The sequence below is a fragment of the Orbilia oligospora genome (assembly GCF_000225545.1).
Source record: "Orbilia oligospora ATCC 24927 unplaced genomic scaffold scaffold00079, whole genome shotgun sequence".
NCBI classification, from domain to species: Eukaryota; Fungi; Ascomycota; class Orbiliomycetes; order Orbiliales; family Orbiliaceae; genus Orbilia; species Orbilia oligospora.
The window spans coordinates 52,897-73,795 of record NW_011645636.1 but is presented as its reverse complement, the minus strand read 5'-3'; the positions used below and the strand labels follow the sequence as shown (position 1 = coordinate 73,795).

Here is a 20,899-nt window from a genome sequence, read left to right as displayed (position 1 = left end):
TTGGGCGAGCTCCGCGCCTGGGCGCTGTGCGTGAAGAATGGGTGAAATGAGGTGGGATTTGGATGATGAGGGGGAGAATGCAAATGGTAATTTACAAGAAGGGAGACGGGCACCTGGTGAAAGAGGGTAATGGGAGAGGGTAATGTAAAGAGGGAATGTTGATTGTGTCCGCGTCGACAAGCTAGATTGGAAGTATCATCGCAGACGAAGTGGGCAAGCTCCAGGTGACAGGCGCACACACGTATTAAGTATCTGGATCTGGATCTGTGTCTATCCGGCCCGGCCAAACAAGGCATAGTAATTGCATTGCATCTCATACTGTGTATCTAGCTGCAACGGAGCTGACGACCCCTCGCCGTGTTTATCTGTCCCAGCAGCCCCTTGTTTCCTCAGCAACGCGGCTGTAACGTGGGCGTTATGATCGCCATTGGCTCAGCCTCAAGATTCGGTTGTTGGCTCTGTTATTTCGCCGGGAAGTTGTCATGGTAACACAAACACCTACCGCCCAGACTCAAACTGCTGTACCGCCACATCTCTCATACGCCACATATGATGTTCGACCGCATGTGGCTGGCAGAGGCTCGGTTCGGCTGTCGCCCGCGTGGACAATTATGCATGCGGCCACACATATGCACAAGAAGTACTTAGACTATACCGATGCAGCTTGCAGGTGCCTCTTACGTATACGTTACGGAAGGTCCTTACTTTATTGCTTTAATTCGATCGCGACTACATTACATAATATAACCCCGATCAATCTCGGCTCCCACAGTACTATCCGTAACTATCGATATCATCGTCAAAACGGGGTCCTGTATAATTCCTGAATACTTACGTACTTCCTTACCTGCACAGGTACTTATTAAACAATGTCTAAAGGCACACCGGATTCTCGTAACGGTCCGGAAAGTTTGATAGATCAAATTGCAGATGGAGAGTAAGCCATACCATTCATGTCACCTCCTTCAATCTTTCTATCTTCGTAGCTTAGTACGCTAACGTTAATAACATCATGACTTCCCTGTAGAGCACCAGAGTCCACAGATACCAAGGTCAGATACGCAGCCTATGCCAGCCGTTTAAGGACAATCCTAGCAAGCGCACATCGTTACGTCGCATACACGTTAGTCCAATAATTCGTAAAGAGATTCCATATCATCAAGCTTTCACTCACAGGCCTGCCCGTCTCCGTTATTGTCGTATAGCTCCGACATTGGTGAATCATTCCGTCCAGTTGCACACCCTTGGCTGGTCCGTTCTGCCTATGGGGTTTCTTGGTTGTATATAACAGGTATGTACTAACTTCCCTTACAAAAACACCCAAGATACTCAGGTAACCTACGTATACAGTAATCTAATCTATGTTCTAGGCGACGTCGCACACGAATCATACAAATCTTATCTTCGGAACCAGGAATATCTTCACAAACTGCCCCCAAACTTAAGACCTAATTCACTAGAGTCGTTTTCGGTGGGCAAGCATACCAGTAGCCCTGTCAATGTCCCCTTAAAGGATGACTATCGTGTGGTTGGCGTTCAGAGGGCCATATTTCAATCGGTAAGTTAAGCCAAGAGAAATAAACCAACTGCCATTCCAAGTTTGAATTAACCACCCCTCTCGTTACAAGGTCGCTTCGATGCTCTTCCCCGCTCTTACTATTCACTCCGTTGTAAAATATAGCGGTAAAGCTATGAAAGATGTTAAGAACGCTCGGCTACGAACGTGGGGCCCCATTGGGCTTGGTTTGGCCGTTGTTCCGGCTCTACCCTACTTATTCGATGAACCTATCGAACACGCTGTTGAGTGGGCCTTCGAAAAGGGTATCGAGGCTTACGAAAAGAAGGGGCTTCCGGGATCGAAGGGGGGGGAACTTTAGAGATCCGAGATTGCAGTGAACGATGATTTACTTCAATTGCATTGGAGTTTTTTTGTTATTTTTTTTTTAACCTAGGTAAGTAGGTATTACAAGGAACCAGAGGCTTTTCTGGGACGGAACATCCACTACATCAGCTTTTGCAGCAAGCAAGACGTCTTGACTACTAGATAAAGCGTTTTAGAGCTTAAAAGCAATCCCAAAACCCCTTCAAAACCCTGTTGGCCAGTATAATATTACCAGAATCCCCTTTTCTTCCAGCCCTTCCGGCCCCCCTTTGTCTTCCGTGCCATTGTATTCTTTGGAGGGTTCGAATGAGAGTGTTTGAAGCAATTGGGACGTCAGTTCTATCTACAGCTGTACATACGAATTCACATGGATGATATAAAATTCATAAAACGCATGCATGATACATCACTTCTTTATATATCCGGATGGAAGCACATTTATCTACTTTCTAAGCAATAATGTAAAATCAAGTGCAAAATATGTAGTTTCGCGTTCAAATCTGCCATAAAATTATATAGCCAATGCTTCAGCATATATTAGGCATCTGGTGCGTGATATCATATACTTAGCTAACCGGCCCTGGCGCCCACTTGAGTTTTGTGTTGGTCGTGGTAACCATTGCGGGTGAGGCAATGCAAAACTTCCGGCCGACATTCCTGACGACATCTCGAAAACTCCCTCCGACCCGCCGCCTTAAAAACAAAAATTCCCTTCACTACCATCACCGAGTCCGCCGGAACCTCCAAACCACTCAACCGCCTCCAATCTACTCCCAAGGCCTCCAAAATGGTTGCATATTATACAATTGCCGGCAAGCAGGTCGGATCTCATATCGTAGGTCCCAATCCCCAATGGCGCGAACAATCGTGCATTTGCCCACCCAATTATAAACCCCAAAACTTCCGATTGATCATACCTTTTAACGATCGTTTACTCTTGTAGCTATCGATTGCCACCCTAAGCACTGTTTTCGGACTCTCCTACCTCTCGATGGGCGGCAGCAAGAAGCCACAGGCTACACCTCCAATCCAGGCGACAAGCAAGGACGAAGAGACCTTCATCCAGAACTTCCTCAAGGAGGCCGAGGCCGAGGGAAAGGCAAAGCATTGAATCGAGGATATGGATACAATGCATGTATATATTTCTGATAGACTAGCCAAAATTTAGCCTCGAGCCCAAACGTTCTTAAGAAGTACAAGGAGGAGTGGGGTGATCGGGGAGGATGTGAAAGCGCTTGGATTTTCGAAGCTATACAAAAATGTTCAAATGCATCTCTTGCCTGATATGATCTGATACGTCAATAGTATCACATGTATAAAAAGTCGCCGGTCCAATTTAAAAGCCGTTGCTCTAAGCTCTCTGACCATAAATTCCCAGCCATGAGAACCTCGGGTACGACCCGGACAACTCTTCAAGGTTAAAGCCTTGAGACGGCGTTAAATTCTTATATTTAACTAGAGTCGTACTTATACATTCATGAATTCACACCCCTTCGACCCGGGAAAAATCACAAAACTCGCTTTCGGAAACCATAACGCAGGCAACTAAAATTAAAACAGAATGGAGGCTGCTATCAAAACATTCTTCTCATCGCCACGCTTTGCTGTTATCGGCGCTTCAACGGACACTGGGAAGTACGGTTACAAAGGTACGTTTGAAGAAGAAGAAGAAGAAGAAGACAAAATACTAATCATGGGATCGACAGTATTCTCCTGGTACGTTTCACATAGCCTACCTGTCACCGGAGTCAATCCAAAGGCCCCGGTCATACTCGAGCGACAGACAGTCTCAACCTTAGATGGCCTTGAATCACCATCCGAAACATCAATCTCAATCATTACTCCACCGGCTATCACGCTCAAGACCCTAGAGAAGGCGAAGGAACTTGGAATAAAAATAGTTTGGTGCCAACCCGGTTCCGAGTCCGACGATGTACTGAATTACGCAAAAGAAAATGGCATCACATGTATTGCCAACGGGGCCTGTGTTCTCGTTGATGGAGAAAGCGGACTGAAGAACGCCGGGAGGGACTGGAAGTTATGAAAACTCGTTTCTTGACTTCAGTATATCCCTGCTGATAGACAATGCGATGGAATAGGGATCGTGGCCTTTTTTCACCTACGAATATGTTAGAACGGGCAAGCTGCCCTCAGCAATAAATAAACTACATTGAGATATATCCGTGTCAATATTTCCTTTAATACACATTAAAAAATATTTACATACGCTGAGCACACATATACACATATATACATGCGGTACACCGACCGCTAAACTCGACGATCTCGATAATGGCGTCAAGATCCCATTCCCCGAACGGGTAGAATTATGCCCAAACTACTGCCCCCTCGAAATTTAGCCAATTAATCTACTCGGCCCCTTGTAGGTTTCGAGCGCTGGACCGCAGACAGAAGTTCTACTGCAGCTGTTGATTCTGGTTGTACAGAAATCAATTTGGTCCCGACTCCAAAAATATATACGCCTACGACGACGGAGGAGGCTACAATGCCTATCGTTTTGAAATTTAACCTTTTTGTAGAATACTCTGAAGTTGTTTCATATTGTGATGTTGACTTTAATCCACTTTTTAATTTGGTCCTGGCGGATTCGAGGACGGCAACGTCTTCTGAAGATAAAGGTTCCTCATCTGGCAGTGTCCCACGCTGTCTGTCGTAATATCGGAGGGAGGCTATGAGGTCTGCTGGCGAGAGTTTAGATAGCTTTCCCACATTTGCGGTAGTCGCTTGCAGAGTCTCGGACCTCTTTTCTGTCTGTACGCCAGGGCTCTTGTTCATTGCAGTGCTTGATGGGCTGACCAAGAATTCGTTGTTTTGGGAATGGATACCAAGAGAGGTGATATTGGAGCGAGCTACTGGTGAAGCAGTTTCGTCAATACCAAGAGTTCCCGTCCCTCCGGGGGCAGGCTGGACAGTTTGTTGCTGGAGCTCTGCTAGCTCACAAACCCTAGGGGTTGAGGTTGTTTCGAATGTATTTGGAGCTACTCTAGTATTGTTAATCTGACGTAGTGTACCTGGAGAAACTGGTGAATGGGATGTCGATGGAGTAGTGGCTTCGAACTCTGACTGGTTTTTGAAGGTCGATTTGACAGTTGTAGGCCGAGCTGGCTTGACGATCCGTGCATACGCATATGGTTTGCTCATGATATCTAGCGTCTTGAAGAGGGACTTGTGGATTGAGACAAATTTCTGAGTCGTACCCCGAGTTTTATATGACCAATTGAAATCGTCATTTCGAATTTTATGATGGCGGTTGTTGTATTTTTTCTCGGAATTTATGTGAAACCAATCTTTGATTGTAATTGACGGCGTGTATGGACGGGATCTCGCGATATAATCTGAGTTTGAGTTCCTAGTAGAATTGCGTGACTGATCGGGCGAAACAGGCGGGAGGTGACACTGCTGCAAACCCGAACGATGATGTACAAAGAATACAAGGGACCTGCGCAAGGTGGGACTCGGGTTGTGTTTTAGGGCAGGATGCGGCTGCATAGCTATTGGTATCCGGAAAGTTGCCATGGTGGATGGAAGCCGGAAACTGGCGTCATCGACGATGCCAGATTATTTAAAGACTTAAGAGGTGTAATTCATATGAAGTTAGACAAACTTAAGCACTTGGTCTAGATCTAGTATGTCCTTAGGCAAGTATGGTGGTGTTGGTGTTATAGAACGGGCAATTGGAGGAGACGAAAAGGCGTGGGTATCGATGTGTACTATTTGTCACTCTCTGGTGAATTTGAAAGAATGAAAGAAAGAAAGAAAGAGAGAAAGAAAGATCAAATGAGATAAAGCTACCTACCTACCTACTAAGTACTTACCTACTCTTAAGTACTTAAGTAGGTACCTCCTAGTGGGCTGTAGGAGAGTACTAGAGTCGACAGGTGCGGGGTGCAATGCAATGCAATGCAATGATGGATCCTGCGTTGTAGCCGACAACACAGTGGTCATGAGACTGTTTGCTAGATCAACTCTTTCCAAAACCGGTACTGGCAGTATTTGGTAGTTAATGTGTTGATCAAAACCGATCGTCGTTGCATGTGCAACACAAAGTCATTCAGCCAGCAGTCCGAGTCTGCTGTCCTGCACTGTAGCATGTAGCCAGCCACCCACATTTCCGTATATAAGTACTTAAGTACTTACTTAGGTACCTACATTGTATTTGATACATGTATTTACATTCATTTACCTCGAATCCAGGCAGAGAGGTACATACATCCAGCCAGGTCGAGAAGGTGTGGGAAGCAACGAGTGGTTTCTTTTGTTGCGTCATATACATAAAGTGGTGGGATCTGACACATAAGCGTGACAGAGAGGAAGGCGCAGGCTGAGGATTTACAAGAGGAGGTCCAAGAGGAGCCTTCGGGTTCGGGGTGCGATCGGATTGGATTTCGAGTGCTCGAGTGGGTGGGGGATCGATACTTTGCCAAAACGCACACACCCAAAATGCACTGCACTGCACTGTGGGTCCGCCATAAGTAAGTAAGTGTACATAAGTAAGTGTACTTACTTAAGTAGGTAACTATATTGTAAGATACTCTGGATAAATGTAGAATCGATGGGTGGTATGGTACGGTATGGTATGTAGGTCGACTCCCAAGTTATCATCCGAATCTTCTCGATCACATTTCCCTTTCCCTTCCCTTTCCCTCTCCCCTTCTTCCTTTCCATTTATTTTCCTTCAGCACGATTCGAGGCCTCTGTCCATGTTCTTCTTGATATATCTACAAAAAAGAATGCAAACGCTTCCGATAATGATATAGATTAACTTCCCACCATATCATAAACCTGTATACCCCTCCCCCTTGAAGCCTGCCCATCCTCGGCGTTTATTCGATATTCCCGCAGCAGTTTGAATTTCCATCGCCGCTGTCGAACTGTCTCGTCGAGTCTCGTCGAGTCTCTCCACCCTCTCGCCACCTCTTCCTCTTCCTCTTCCTCTTCTTCCTTGAACTGACCGGGTCATGCCACAATCTCTTTTTTTCTTCTTTTCTTCGTTTAAGTTTTTACATATTCCGGTTTATATAAAATAAAACCCTTAGTTATTTGTTTTATCTTATTTTATTTTATTTTATTTTATTTTGTCTTCTCGAATTTCGAATTTCGAATAATACATTTACACATCCATCAAGCACAAGCTCAGCCACAGAAGAAAAAAGAGCCAACAACAACACAATCCAATTTCAATACAACACACCCACACCCCCCATTGCCACACCACACCCACACCAAGGTTACAGAGGTTACGGTGGTTACAGAGTCCAGCAATCCAAATTCCTCTTAACCTCCTTTCGGTCTCAGTCCCAGACAGCTGACGACTTCCGCTTCTGCTTCCACTTCTGCTTCCACTTCCTTTTCAACTCCCTCGACCTCAATAAACTACTACTTAGAACCTTACTTATCTACTACCTGGGTTACTTCTTTCTTTCTTTCTTTCTTCATTCTTCTTGTTTCATTCGCTTGCCGTTCCTTTGAAGGCTCACCCGTACAGTCACCCAACATTCTCCCAGAACCCCGGAACCCTGAGAATTAGGTATCTCACCGACTACCCATAAGCAATCGCTTAGTAGTCTCTCTCTCTCTCTCTCTCTCTCTCTCTCTCTCTCTCTATCTCTCTCTCTCTATCTATCTATCAATCTATTCATTCACATCTACAGCCTTTTATTCTCCGTCCCTCCTCCTCCTCTTCTCCTTCCCCTTCCTATTTTATTTCTATTATTACTCTCTCTTACTCTCTGCTCTCCCATCCTATTATCTTCTTTGCTTTTTGGGATTTGTTGTTCGGTATGGATTCTAAATATGGGCGCCGAACTGAGAAAAAGTCCGCTGGGCCACCTCCAGGAATAATATCCTCCACATATTCCGACGATTCTTATAGTCGTCGCAGTTATTATTCGGACCGAGAGTCAGGTGACTACTCAACTTCAACAGCATCCTATGAAGATGTCGACGATCGCCGACTTTATCGAACTGAACCAAAATACATCCCGGAGGTGAAACCGTCTACACCTCCCTTGTTCGCCCATCTCTTTCCTTCAACCCGTCGTTTGACGATCAAACATGACGATGATTTCGATGGCAATATGAATCTCCGGGTCGATACCAACATGTCTCATTCTTCCGAGCCTCCCAGGTTGATCACTCTTTTTCACATGAAAATGAATAACCTTAAGAATCGCGACATGGTACTCCGACGGTATGGTCGTGATTGTGGTCGTGAAGTGGTCAACTTCCGTCGAAAATATGCCAAGCCAGCTTCAGGGCGTCCAAAATTAGAACGATCTGGAAGCAAGCTAATGAGCTCTCTCATGGGCAAAAGCGACCCGAAGGATCGAACTCTTTCACGTCAAGATAGCGGATACGAATCCGGGGAAGATGATGAGGAAGAGCTTTCTGATGTCGAACAAAAAGGTCATGCTCCCGCCGACACTACCAACCATGGCATTCCGACAAACACCACCATGCTCGAATTCTCAAATTATGCTCATGTCGACCTGAAGAGACGTGGAAGCAAAGGTAGCAAAAGATACGAATTTGAGTACTGGGGTAAAAGTTACGCCTGGAAACGTAAGATCACAGTTTATGGCCAGGAAGAGTCATGCTCATACTTCTTGGTCAATACCGCAACCAACAACATCATCGCTCATATTCGTCCTGATAACCTGTCACCAAGCGAGGTTGCAGAGGAACAAGCCAAGGGAGGGTTTGTCCCACCATCGACTATGTGGCTTTGCGATGACACAGACGACTCAGTTGTCGGCTCGATGTGCGACGTTGCCGAGTAAGTCTAGCCTTGACCTGTAGTGCGTTGGGACGCACTCTCTTTCCCTCCTTCTTCCCCCATTCTTCTTTGTTCTCTCTATTCAGAACCCGTCGGCTAACAAATCATTTAAAGTGTTGTGGTCGCAACTGGCATCTACGTCCTTGTTGACGATTCCATCAAAAGGAAGTTTTCCCGTCGTAAAAGAGTTGTCCAACTCGTCTTGCCAACGATGCGTGGAAACACTGTCAAAATGAATATGGAATATGTTGGTCCAAAGCGTCTCATCGACCAGGTTTTCAATCGACCAGGAAACAACACACGAAAGAACAGTGTTGCTACAAGCACATCCAGCAGAACTCCAGCTCTCATTCGCACGACCAGTTCTTTGACTACGACAGGGGCCCCTGCAGCTGAGCGGGTTGTAAGCCGGCCAGCCCCTTTGCGTGCAGCTAGCACACGCGTTTAGGGTCAAAATTTTTTATGCGAACCGCCGCAAGGCGGCCACCCCATCCATCAATATTTATATTGAATATAGACTCAATAATCTGTTTCGTGCCGTCGGGGTTTTACGGTTCGACGGCGTTATGCGTTTGATTCCCCCCCCCCTATTTTTGTTGTTTTATTATCTTATTTTACAAAACTGCATTCGAGAGTCCTGGAATATGGAGTTAGACAAGCGAAGCGCCACGACCTTTGATACAATATGGGTTCGGTAGGATTAATGAAGGAAAGGTCCGGGTTGTTTTATGTTATCAAATTTAGCCATCTAATGTCGTTCCTACTTTGCATGCTGCCATTATTCATTGGCTCATGAATGTGAATATTGCACCATCTATATACCCTCATTTTAATGTTTTTTTTTCTTACCCCCCCTCCCTTCTGGCGGAAATCCCCTCTTTACGATCTCTCGGTTTCTTTTGCTTGTACGAAAACGCTCTGTATTGATATACGACATCTTTCCCTGTTTTTTTAATTTTTTTTAATTGTTAGGGTGGTGTATCTGATAGCTACTTTTCGGATATTGCACAACATTGGTAGTGATATACTTAAATCGTCCGTAGACTTTGCACTAAATATTGGGCAGCTGATGACGGGGATGCCACTCGCTTTAAAGCCAAATAGATGACAATTTTAAACCAAAACCCCCACAAACCGATAATCCATTGACCACGGGGCCATTTGGTCGATTCAACCGAAATCATATAATCTATGCCTCTTCGAGATCTGCCAACCCCAATTCGAGAGCTAGTGCTAATGTCAATTTGGCATGCTGTAGCATGTGCTCGAAGCTAAGATACTCAATCTTATCTTCAGTACTGTGAATTTTATCATCCGAATTTTCGAATGCACTCTCAATGACAAACTACGGAATGCGGTCAGAAACTCCTGCGACTTGGAGTGATATAGGTGTCAATTCAAGTACTCACTGCAGATTGGTAACCCGCCTTTGAGGCCGATGCATGGTCGCTGCACGCGTACCCGCACTGAATTCCGAAAATTAGTCTAGATATCGTTGAAAGTTGCAGTTTTTAGATGTTCACCTTTGTTTCAACATATGGAATATCGCAATAGGTAGATATGACCTTTTTGATGAACGCCGTGAGGCCGGGATCAACATAGTCTGTAATAACGCCCACGCTCTCCGGTTGGCCGGCATCCAAGGTCTTTCTAACAAATCCTGTCATGTCCTGTTGTAACATGGCACCAACTAAATATCCCTCGCTCTTGTAGTGATTGAAGATTGCTTGGCTACCGAGAAGGCCGCCTTCCTCCGCACTGTACCAGTGGAATTCAACTACCGCCCATATTTACTATTAGCATTCGTAGCGAGCAGGCACCTGGTTAGTAATGAGGAAGCCATACCGGGATTCTTGAAGGGAATCTTGGCGCCAACCAAGACCCTAAAGGCTTCGAGAATAGTGACCGTGCCGGACCCGTCGTCGTCAGCGCCTGGACTTCTCAAGAACATTGGTAGAAGGAGGTTAACGGAGTCCTGGTGAGCACCTATTGGCAAAATGTTAGAAGTCGATTAGACTAATTCAAAGGTATTTTGCTCTGAGAGAAGTTTTACCTATAACGACTCTCTTTGCGCTAGTGCTTTGGTAGCCAATCGCGGCATTGTCCTCTGATTTAGGGGGTATATGAGCAATGATGCTGTTTTGGCCCCATCTATGAACGAATGGAGCGACCGAGATTTTTGAATCTATAGAAGCGGTCTCATTCACCCGAGACAATAGCCAACGTGAACTCTCAGCGCCGGATGACGATTTATAATAACGAGTATAGAAAGAAGTGAACTTCTCCAAGTTCGCCTTCATGTTTTTGGAATCGAGTTTCGCGAGGAGTGGCCTGATGATGGCTTCATTTTGAGGCCGCGATGGGTACTTGTAGGTTTTCTTGGTGCTGGCTGCAGCATAGGACTCTTGGTGGTCCGTAATATCGATGAAGTTGGTGCCGACCTTGAGGAGGATACAGTCGGGTCAATCTACGTTCCCTTACAAGAAAGGCTCATTGGTGTGAAAGAAAACATCTTTGTAGAACCACAGACCTTTTTCAATTCCCATTTTTGCTCTTCTGTAACTTCTTTGGTAATGCCGGGTTCTAACTCAATCAACCGCACCTCCGTCGGGTCGAGTCCAAGAATACTAGCGATATCAGTCTTATCTATATCCGCGATGGGCTGTTGTAATCCAGCACCGTGCTGGTGGATATGAGCAGCATTCGCTACGGCAGAGAGGATAGGAAGGGCTAAGGCGAATGAACGCATGGTTTTTTTTTTGCTTGCAAAAGTTTGATTTCTTGGGGAGAATGGTTGTAAGATCTCGGAGGTTTTTGGGAAACCGCCTTGGGTTTGTGATCAGCCACTGGAGGGTTTAAACATTCCCCAGACACGACAAAGCTCCACACGCCCCAATCGGCGCCTCGGCTTAACCCATTCCTCTTCAGCATGGATATGCCATCGTATGTTGTTCCCTCCGCCCCCCATGCTACATCACTTCAGTAAGCTCTCTCTGACGTCCATATAGAATTTTCACGTACCATTGCATTTGCAGCCATCTGATTCTCGCGACTACACGCGATATTTTCAAGCTGCCCTGTCGTCAACATCCTGGTCTGGATGGCGCCCTGATCGTTCCTCTCCCACCGCCTCCTCGGTCTGCCGACTCAGACAACGAGAGTGACGACAATGAAGAAGAAGAAGAAGAAGAAGAAGAAGAAGAAGATGATGATGATGATGAAGATGAAGATGATGGCGATGCGCGTGAAGAGGAAAATGAGGAGGGAGAAGGAGAAGGAGAAGGAGAAGGGCAGGGCGAACGGATGGATATTGATCGACGTACCCAGGAAACCTCGTCTGGTCATCGCACTGAGAACCAAACTAGCAGTGTAGGACAAGGCTATGGAGCTCCCCCGAAAGAAGAACCTGAGCCCAAGGATTACACTCTACTACTCTCTTCTATTCGTGACAGAAGGCCATGTGTTATTAGGCGGGAAGACGGATTTGAGAAGCGTTTGCTTTGGAGATGTGGGAGGTGTCGCCTCATATTCGGATACCAGATCTACGACGAGGGCCTTGAGGAATTGTCCAAAGGAGAAGATGACGAAATCAATAAGCAGAAGAAAAGCCAGTCTAACAAGAACTATTATGTCTATATTCTTCCTGGAGGGCTCACAACAGCTGCTGGCATGGGGTCTCTAACAGAACGTGATCTCCAGTTAGTTGAGGAGTAAACCTCTGCAAAAGTTCAGCTCACAGATTACAAAATCCTGTGTATCGGATTGCCAAATTTATTGCGAATATCTTGTCCGGACCGAAAACTCCAGCATTACTGTAGGTGGAAAAATAATAATAATAATAATAAAAGCCTCTCCCCCCAAGAAAACAGTGCAAAACAAAGGGGTTTTAGCGAACAGAAAGTTAACAAAGTCCAAACAACGCCTCCAGTCCTCCCAAAGGACGCTCATTGAATGGCAAGGTAGCTTAATTTGCGAGAATCATTTTGACAAAATCTAAACCCAAAAAGATCTGTAAGAACAGGGGCATCGAATTGAGGATTCTTGGAGGGGTAAGAGAAGGGGGCATACCAATATAGTTAACAGTCGGACCCGTGATTTCCATTCCCTTCAACAGCTCCGATACTTCAGCATCTGTCAATTTCTCCCCGAGTGTGGTTAAAACTAGCCGATTGACAGGGCTATTAGTACCTCCCCCCGAGATTTCCAAAGCTTGCCGGGCAGGCAGAGTCGAGCTTGATATTAAATACCGTATTTGAGTTCCCCAACACCAATGACTCCGGTAGAATCCTTATCGAACACCTGGAAACCCCGAATATATTCCTCTGGCGGGCCAGGATCACGGAAACCTCCCGGACGGTTCAAGATTTTTAAGAAAGTCTCAAAATCAACTATTGGTAGTGTCAGTTTGTTCATTTGTTGAGTTGGTGATATAATAGGTGGGGTCTAAGAGGTCAAGAAATTTTACATTCACCCTTGACACCTTGAGCGACTTCGTCGACTTCTGCCATTGTAGGGTTTTGACCACATGCTCGTAGGAGATCGCCGAGAGATGATGTTGGGACACGGCCGGTTCCCTTTTTGTCGAAGAGAGCAAATGCTTCCTTGTAGTTTGTGTTTGCGGCCTAGATAAATAGTAGGTATGAGATCTCTAATTAGAGGAATCGGGACAGACTTGAACTTTGAGGAAGCTACTGGAGTATAGTCTACCATTTTAAAATATTTTGGATATATTTGCAAGGGTGCGTGAGTTTAGACAAGGAACTTAAATATAGTAAGAGGGCGGTATGCGATGGTGATGGTGATGGTGATGGTGATGGTGATGGTGATGGTGGGGGTTGAAGGTGAGGGAGGTGTGGAGTTAATGTTGTCAGTTCGTCAGTCAGTTAGGGGAGGAGACTTGTTTATTTTATATAGTACAACTGTCTCCCAGCTAGTTACCAGCAGCCACCCCCCCCTGATAATTCTACTTACAAGGTATATAAGTAGTACTTACTTACTAAGTAAGTACTTAACATAGCTCGGTAAGTTAAACTAATCTCTTAATAACTATCTAGTAAGTAAGTATTAAGTACTTACTAGTAGCTACCTGGCTTTGCAGGTAAGCTGGGCAGGTAGAGGGTAAACCTTCCGACCTACTCAAGCACTTTCCTACTCTTACCGAGTACCTCCCAGCTAAAAAGCGCATAGCGATAATTACCCCGCTTGCCTACAATACATTCAACGTGAGAGACGGTCATTCAAGCCATCTGCAAGTCTGGCGTCTAAACGGAAATTCAAGACCATCTTCTTGCAGTTCCTCCTCACCATCTCAATTGCCTTCATCCTCGTCTTTAACTGGTCTCCCGAACTCGCATTGGCATCCATCAGAAGACTGCTCGGGCTTGCCCGCCAGTTCCCCATTTATCGCGTCGTACCTCCATCAAGGTCCGGCCTTAGCACCATAGCCAAAATGTCCGCGTTTAAGGCTCCACAGGCGCCACCCATCTTCAAACATGACCCGGAGTCTCTTATTCATGACACCAAAGCTTTGATTGAAAAATCAAGGAGCACTCTTGACCGTCTTGCTAGGGACATTACCCCAGAGACTGCTACCTTTGAAAATGTCATTGCCCCTCTGGCCGCCGATGAGAACGATATGGGCCTTTCGTCCCATATACTCGGTTTCTACCAATACGTGTCGTCTGATCCGAAGATCAGAGAGGCGTCTAGTGAGGCCGATAAACTCTTGAGTGTATGTCTTCTCTCCAAAAGTTATATTTTATCCCACCTAAGTATCATCCCTATATCATAATGCGTGTATACCTACACATCTTGTGTTTTTTGTTAAATTTGATCCAGAAGCTAACTTAATTGTCCGTTTTCTAGGAATACTCCATCGAAGCGGGGATGAGAGAGGATATTTTCAAGCTGGTTAATTCCGTGGCCAAATCCCCCCCTTCGAACCTTACACCAGAAGGCAGGCGACTCGTCGAAAAACTTAACACCGACTACATTCGTATGGGTCTGGAATTGGAAGGGCCCAAACGAGACCGTTTCAAAGAGATAAAAAAGGAACTCTCGGTTCTAAGCATCGATTTCTCTAAGACTCTCAATGAAGAGAATGGAGGAAATTGGTTTACAGAACAGCAGTTGGAGGGAGTTCCCACTGATGTTATCAATATTCTCAAAACGGACGAGAAGGACGGTGTAAAGAAATACTTTCTCACTTATAAATACCCCGATCTCTTCCCGACTCTCAAATTTGATATTAATGCGGATGTTCGCGAGCAAGTCTTCATTGGTAATGAGAACAAGTGCCCCGACAACCTACCGAGGTTCGATAAGACCATTCGCCTGCGCCATGAAAAAGCCCAGTTGCTGGGGTATGAAAACCATGCCCAGTATGTCTTAAAGGAAAAAATGGCGAAGTCGCCAGAAAAGGTCAACTCATTTTTGGGTGACCTCAGAAGCAAGCTTACTGAGGGTGGAAGAGCGGAAGTCCAGAAGTTGAAGCTGCTTAAAAAGATGGATGTGGAGGCTCGTGGACTATCCTTTGATGATAAATATTACCTGTGGGACCATCGATTCTACGATCGCCTTGTTCGAGAACAAGAATTCAATATCGACGAGAACAAAATTGCCGAATACTTCCCATTGCAAAAGTGTGTCGATGGCATGCTAACAATATTTGAAAGGCTATTTGGCTTAAAATTTGTTCAAGTTGCCGAGGATGGTGCACAGGTTGGGTCCGGAGAGCGCGGATGGCACGAAGATTGCAAGGTTTATCTTGTTCACGATGAAGAGTCGCTGGGCGGAGAGTTCGTCGGTTACTTGTATCTGGACTTACACCCTCGAGAAGGGAAATACGGCCATGCTGCAAATTTTAACCTAATCCCGGGTTTCCTTCGTGAGCCTGGTAACTCTACAAGCCGCAACTATCCATCTACTGCGCTGGTATCCTCCCTCTTTACCGCCCTAGCCTTTTCCTTGTAAATATACTAACTTCACCGCGAAGGTTTGCAACTTTTCTAAACCAACCCCTTCCAAGCCATCTCTTCTCAAGCACGATGAAGTCGTCACTCTTTTCCACGAGCTAGGCCATGGTAAGTCCGCCGCAAACTTGGTCTTCTAAATTCCAGCTAACCTCTTGATGTAGGCATTCATGACCTGGTTTCTCGAACCATATATTCAAGGTTTCACGGGTAGGTTAGACACGACTCAGCATAACTAGAGCACCGAGTTAAATTACATTCCTTAGAACGAATACTGTTGGTGACTTCGTCGAAGCTCCATCCCAAATGTTGGAAAACTGGTGCTGGGAGCCGGAGCAACTGAAGGAACTGTCTTCGCATTATGAAACCGGCGAACCGCTCCCAGATGGCCTCATCACCGCATTGATCAAATCTAAACATGTAAGACTCGACACTAGTGGTAGCGATGAAAACCCCGAGTACTTATATCAAGCCTTTTCGCGCTAGGTCAACGACGGGCTTTTCAATCTACGTCAGCTACATTTCGGAATTTTCGACATGCGAGTTCACGAGTTGAACCTGCCTCAGGACGAAAACATCGACTCAAGTGCTACCTATAACAATTTACGAAGTGAGATCGCAGGTCTAGATGGTCCAGCCGATCCTAAGTTCGGACAGGGCCAAACCACCTTTGGCCACCTCATGGGGGGGTACGACGCCGGATACTATGGGTACTTGGTAAGTCAAGTACCACCCTTAGCTGTCGACCTACTTCTATAAATTGTTTTATACTTACGTTTTCTATGTTTTACTATAGTGGTCTTTAGTTTTCGCTTCCGATATGTACTTCACCGGATTTAAGAAGGACCCTATGGATCCTAAGAATGGAAGACGGTATCGTCATGAAGTTTTAGAAAAGGGGGGCTCGAGGGATGAAATGGAATCTTTGAAGGCATTCTTGGGTCGCGAACCGAACTCGGAGGCCTTCTTCAAGGAGCTCGGCATTAAAAAATAAAGGATATAGCAAGACTAGCTTGTGTACACACATTTTGGTGTGGAATTATGTGCATGTACGTACTTGGGTGCCTTCTAGCTATAAAAAATAAAAGCATGTAGTTTCACATGCGATATCGCGATACCAAGCTGCGAGATAAAAGTATCCTTTCCTTCTACAAACGAATTGGGTATTGCATAGCCCCCCTAAGAAGTATATAAGTCTAGTAGTTAAGAGGCAGTTGATTTATCTACCCCGTAAATACCTACCTAGGTACTTACATACCGGTCCCTGTATGTACCTAGCAAGTAAGCTGTACGGTCTCGAATGTGTTGGTTGAAACGCGCGTTCCAGAAAGCAGCTTGGTCCCACTTTACATAGCTCAACCTCTCCACAAACCTAGACCTGCCTGTCTGTACCCTTCACATTTACTCAAGAATAACAGAACCCCACCACTATTTCTAGCTTGTTCTTGAGCTATACGTTGCTGTTACTAAAGCACCCTTCGCTCTGTCTTCGGATATACATCAATCATCATGTTTATCGCAAGATCAGAATATGGTAACCTCCATTGCGCCGGCTCTGCCTCATTCTAGGCGTCGTGGGTTATATGTGACATATGCTAATAGTTTTACCTCCTTGACAGACCGTGGCATTAAGTTCGTATCTCGTTCTATCTACTTAACTCCACTTCTCTCAGCAGCCATGCCCTAACGTCTCGACCCTGACTTTGTCCTATATAGCACCTTCTCGCCCGAAGGCCGTCTCTTTCAAGTTGAATATTCTCTCGAAGCCATCAAATTGGGTTCCACTGCTATCGGGGTACGGTCGATAACATACTTCCGCTCTTAAATCGCTTTATAGCCGTCCTAACATTGTATAGGTGGCCACGGGTTATGGCGTGATCATCGGTGTTGAAAAGAGGGTGACTTCTCCCTTATTAGAAGCATCATCGGTAGAGAAAATTGTCGAAATCGACCGACATCTCGGGTGCGCCATGTCAGGTCTCCAAGCCGACGCTAGGTCGATGATCGAACATGCCCGCGTGGAGGCGCAGAACCACACATTTCACTATGGGGAGCCGTTGCGGGTTGAGAGCGCCACTCAGGCGATATGCGATCTTGCCCTTCGGTTTGGAGAAGGTGCTGACGGGGAAGAGAGTATAATGAGCAGACCATTCGGAGTGGCTTTGCTCATCGCGGGCTATGATCAGGATGGTCCACAGCTGTAAGCCTTCCGAAGTAAATTAAAATATACCATCTCATACTTACCATGTGAATTTTGATGTATAAAGGTATCACGCAGAGCCCTCCGGGACCTTCTACCGCTATGATGCTAAAGCAATAGGATCTGGAAGTGAAGGTGCGCAAGCTGAACTGCAGAATGAATACCACAGCGTAAGTGCCTGCGTCAACTCCTAGTGTGCTTCTGCGTATGCTAATAGTATATTTGAATATAGTCCTTGACGTTAGCAGAAGCGGAAAATCTTGTTCTAAAAACGCTGAAGCAGGTCATGGAGGAAAAACTCGACAGCAAAAATGTGCAGCTCGCCAGTGTCACGAAGGAAAAGGGCTTCCGCATATACACAGATGCCGAGATGACCGAAGTCGTTGCGAGGCTGAATTAGCCCTGCAGCGCCTGCTATTTAGAACCGATTCAAAGGCCAATGGCTCGTGTCTACGATCAATCTGTGGCGATGTTAATTTTCTCTTTTTGGGGGGTCATCGATCATAAGACGGAGAAGTGTCGTAAATGACGGCACATTTGGCTTCCTCGTGGGAAATCCGAATTATGGAATATTATAGACTAAACTCGAAAATATTTACAATACCGTCATCCCCGGTGCTCAGTAAAAGTTCTCCGTCAATTGTGGTTCCCAGTTTATCCCATTTTGGACACCATGTCACCGAATTGATTTCATAAACACCATGCGCAGCTGGCACCTGCGCAATTACCTTCCATTCTTTGCTTGCTCCCGAATCGGCATCTGGTAGACCATTTTCAGTGCCGACCTCTTTATACAAGACAATCCGGCCATCTCCACCAGCAGTTGCGATAAGACCAGTCTTCTTGCTCCAGTCCACTGAATATATTGTTCGTGTGTGAACCTTCGGAAGACAAGCCTGCTCTTCCCAATTCTCCGTTTCGTCTGCTGTTCCTTTTATGATGGAAGGTGGTTGCATAGATGGCTCCTCCTCCTCCTCCTCCTCCTCCTCCTTTTTTTCAGGCTTTGGCTTGCGATGCCACACTCTTGCCGTTTGGTCGTCCGATGCGGAAACGAGTCTGGATTGGTGTCCATTATTCTCGAAAGATATGGACCAGACGGTCGAAGTGTGACCTGTTAGGACAGCACAACATACCCAATCATCGGTATCTTCCTTGTAGAGCCTGATTGTATCGTCGTAAGAAGAGGATGCGAGTAGCTATTTCTGTAGTATTAGTAACACATAAAATGTACAGAACCGATACTGCGGAAAATTTCCTACCTCTTCTTCTGGGTGCCAGGCTACCATTTTAACATCCTGTGAATGGTCCTGAAGCACGGCTATAGTTTCGTAGTTTTCATTGCCCATGTCTTCCCAAATCCAAACCGTCTTGTCTCTGGAACATGTGGCTAAAAAGGAACCGCCAGCGCTCCAGGCCACACTCTTGACTTCGCTATCATGTCCGTCCAGTACCACGGCAAACCTCCATTCTTCGTCCTCCTCTCGCTCTTCAGAGTTCAATTCGAGCGACTGCTCTCCGTCACCATGGGTGCCACGCTCTTCTCGATGCCAAATTCCAGTGGAAGAATCAAAACTTCCGGTTGCAAGAACGCTTTCGCCTTTGGCGTTTGGTTTCCATGATATGGAACGTACAGAGCGTTTGTGGCCGCCTTCGATGGTGCTGACAAGGGAAAAGTCCCGAAGGGAATATATCCTCACCGCCCTATCGGTCGAAGCTGTCGCAACGAGAGGCAGATGGGGGTGAGGGGCAGCACACCAAACCCTGTCGGGCTGGACTGGAAAGTTCCCTACCAGCTTGAGGGCCATTGCATTCCCTCACTATAGATGGGTGTTATGAGGCTAGGTACCGAAGTACCGAAGTATGCACTTCTTTAGATAAAATTTGGGGGGTTACAATCGCGAACGATGCTTCGGTCAATTGCAATTGAATCGAGGGTGGCGTTCGGGTTGCCTGATATTTTCTGCCGATTGGCTGTGTTGCGAGCATTTGCATGCCGCGGGGCTGGCAATTGCAATGTCTACAGGTCCTCCGCCATGCAGGACACTACATCTACGACAAAAGCGAAATATCTACATGCTAACCTTCCCGACTTCCTTTCCAACATGCTCTGTCATGCGGTAGCTACTTAAGTCGGTACCTATTGCTATGTTAATTCAGGGTGGGTTCCCCACACCTAGTTAAAAGAAGAGCCTCTCGATCCAGACAGCCGTTCGAAGCAAAATAAACAAAACATACAGAACAAAAAGAAACAAAGAAAGGAGGAAGAAAGGGGACAAACTCCAAACTCTATGTATGTATTTATGTACATGTGTGTAGAGATCTAGAGTCACCGTCTTAGCATGGCTTCCATCTTCTTGCGGGCTTCCAAGATCATCAAATCTCTTCTTTCACGGCCTCTGATAAATAAACTAGCCTTGTCGTTCTTTTTCGGCGAAGGACTCAATTGCACCGTGGAACCGTCGGGTCGGTAGCTCTCCAGTCTTAGGTGTAGGCTGTACCGAGTAATAAGATCGCTGTGGCCAAGCGTAGTCGCTACCGAAGACGGAAGCGGAGGAACCGGTGCTTGTGACAAGCCAGTCCCTCCGAGTGGACTAGAAGGAAGCGGCGATGGGGTTTGGCGGACTGCTGAAGCTGGCGGCTAAAGGAGCGAACGCGACCCGTCAGTTTTTTTGATAGTGAATTGGATGGGATACTTAGCTTACCTCTGGCAGGAACCCATCATTCAAGATCTTCTCTGTTGTTGCAGATACACTGCTGCCGTTCTTTTCCAGATCCCAACGTATGGCAGCCACGCTGATTTGCGGGAACATCACCCTCACCGATTCAATGTCATTTTGGGAAACGGCCGCCCTGGGCCGACGCCTGCTAGCCGACCCAGAAGCACCGGGAGTCTGGGACGGCGAAAGCACATATCTGTAGAACAAGACTGCGACGATGGCGCAGAGGATGAGTTGTGGGATGCCGATAGAGCCGGCCATGTCCTCCGACGATTAAATTATGATGGTGATAGTGATGCCGATGGTGATGGTGGTGATGGTGATGTTGAGAAG

The 20,899-nt window shown here is 46.2% G+C and overlaps 12 protein-coding genes across 12 annotated transcripts; 7 read left to right on the top strand and 5 right to left on the bottom strand.

Annotated features, from left to right (window-relative positions):
• Positions 1-869: 869 nt before the first annotated feature.
• Positions 870-1,877, top strand: AOL_s00079g30 (uncharacterized protein; the record flags this gene model as incomplete). Its single annotated transcript, XM_011123905.1, has 5 exons — positions 870-937; positions 1,028-1,123; positions 1,206-1,291; positions 1,371-1,558; positions 1,629-1,877. The coding sequence occupies 5 exons, from the start codon at positions 870-872 to the stop codon at positions 1,875-1,877; spliced, it is 687 nt and encodes a 228-aa protein (XP_011122207.1).
• A 792-nt stretch (positions 1,878-2,669) lies between these two features.
• Positions 2,670-2,993, top strand: AOL_s00079g29 (uncharacterized protein; the record flags this gene model as incomplete). The annotated part of the gene is made up of 2 exons (XM_011123904.1): positions 2,670-2,717; positions 2,826-2,993. 2 exons carry the CDS (start codon positions 2,670-2,672, stop codon positions 2,991-2,993), a joined length of 216 nt encoding a protein of 71 aa, XP_011122206.1.
• A 450-nt stretch (positions 2,994-3,443) lies between these two features.
• Positions 3,444-3,926, top strand: AOL_s00079g28 (uncharacterized protein; the record flags this gene model as incomplete). The annotated part of the gene is made up of 2 exons (XM_011123903.1): positions 3,444-3,531; positions 3,589-3,926. The coding sequence occupies 2 exons, from the start codon at positions 3,444-3,446 to the stop codon at positions 3,924-3,926; spliced, it is 426 nt and encodes a 141-aa protein (XP_011122205.1).
• Positions 3,927-4,246: 320 nt separating this feature from the next.
• AOL_s00079g27 (uncharacterized protein) lies at positions 4,247-5,044 on the bottom strand (the record flags this gene model as incomplete). The annotated part of the gene is made up of 1 exon (XM_011123902.1): positions 4,247-5,044. The coding sequence occupies one exon, from the start codon at positions 5,042-5,044 to the stop codon at positions 4,247-4,249; it is 798 nt and encodes a 265-aa protein (XP_011122204.1).
• Positions 5,045-7,683: 2,639 nt separating this feature from the next.
• Positions 7,684-9,126, top strand: AOL_s00079g26 (uncharacterized protein; the record flags this gene model as incomplete). The annotated part of the gene is made up of 2 exons (XM_011123901.1): positions 7,684-8,678; positions 8,793-9,126. 2 exons carry the CDS (start codon positions 7,684-7,686, stop codon positions 9,124-9,126), a joined length of 1,329 nt encoding a protein of 442 aa, XP_011122203.1.
• A 741-nt stretch (positions 9,127-9,867) lies between these two features.
• Positions 9,868-11,427, bottom strand: AOL_s00079g25 (uncharacterized protein; the record flags this gene model as incomplete). The annotated part of the gene is made up of 6 exons (XM_011123900.1): positions 9,868-10,023; positions 10,088-10,144; positions 10,202-10,455; positions 10,524-10,664; positions 10,732-11,119; positions 11,209-11,427. The coding sequence occupies 6 exons, from the start codon at positions 11,425-11,427 to the stop codon at positions 9,868-9,870; spliced, it is 1,215 nt and encodes a 404-aa protein (XP_011122202.1).
• A 180-nt stretch (positions 11,428-11,607) lies between these two features.
• AOL_s00079g24 (uncharacterized protein) lies at positions 11,608-12,392 on the top strand (the record flags this gene model as incomplete). Its single annotated transcript, XM_011123899.1, has 2 exons — positions 11,608-11,621; positions 11,714-12,392. The coding sequence occupies 2 exons, from the start codon at positions 11,608-11,610 to the stop codon at positions 12,390-12,392; spliced, it is 693 nt and encodes a 230-aa protein (XP_011122201.1).
• Positions 12,393-12,642: 250 nt separating this feature from the next.
• AOL_s00079g23 (uncharacterized protein) lies at positions 12,643-13,388 on the bottom strand (the record flags this gene model as incomplete). The annotated part of the gene is made up of 5 exons (XM_011123898.1): positions 12,643-12,671; positions 12,747-12,839; positions 12,926-13,066; positions 13,144-13,300; positions 13,371-13,388. 5 exons carry the CDS (start codon positions 13,386-13,388, stop codon positions 12,643-12,645), a joined length of 438 nt encoding a protein of 145 aa, XP_011122200.1.
• A 739-nt stretch (positions 13,389-14,127) lies between these two features.
• Positions 14,128-16,643, top strand: AOL_s00079g22 (uncharacterized protein; the record flags this gene model as incomplete). Its single annotated transcript, XM_011123897.1, has 7 exons — positions 14,128-14,409; positions 14,544-15,611; positions 15,673-15,760; positions 15,814-15,859; positions 15,916-16,069; positions 16,136-16,366; positions 16,446-16,643. 7 exons carry the CDS (start codon positions 14,128-14,130, stop codon positions 16,641-16,643), a joined length of 2,067 nt encoding a protein of 688 aa, XP_011122199.1.
• Positions 16,644-17,158: 515 nt separating this feature from the next.
• On the top strand, positions 17,159-18,249 carry AOL_s00079g21 (uncharacterized protein; the record flags this gene model as incomplete). The annotated part of the gene is made up of 6 exons (XM_011123896.1): positions 17,159-17,183; positions 17,269-17,281; positions 17,366-17,444; positions 17,506-17,849; positions 17,917-18,019; positions 18,082-18,249. The coding sequence occupies 6 exons, from the start codon at positions 17,159-17,161 to the stop codon at positions 18,247-18,249; spliced, it is 732 nt and encodes a 243-aa protein (XP_011122198.1).
• A 172-nt stretch (positions 18,250-18,421) lies between these two features.
• Positions 18,422-19,654, bottom strand: AOL_s00079g20 (uncharacterized protein; the record flags this gene model as incomplete). The annotated part of the gene is made up of 2 exons (XM_011123895.1): positions 18,422-19,045; positions 19,109-19,654. 2 exons carry the CDS (start codon positions 19,652-19,654, stop codon positions 18,422-18,424), a joined length of 1,170 nt encoding a protein of 389 aa, XP_011122197.1.
• A 521-nt stretch (positions 19,655-20,175) lies between these two features.
• Positions 20,176-20,827, bottom strand: AOL_s00079g19 (uncharacterized protein; the record flags this gene model as incomplete). Its single annotated transcript, XM_011123894.1, has 2 exons — positions 20,176-20,487; positions 20,552-20,827. 2 exons carry the CDS (start codon positions 20,825-20,827, stop codon positions 20,176-20,178), a joined length of 588 nt encoding a protein of 195 aa, XP_011122196.1.
• Positions 20,828-20,899: the final 72 nt, after the last annotated feature.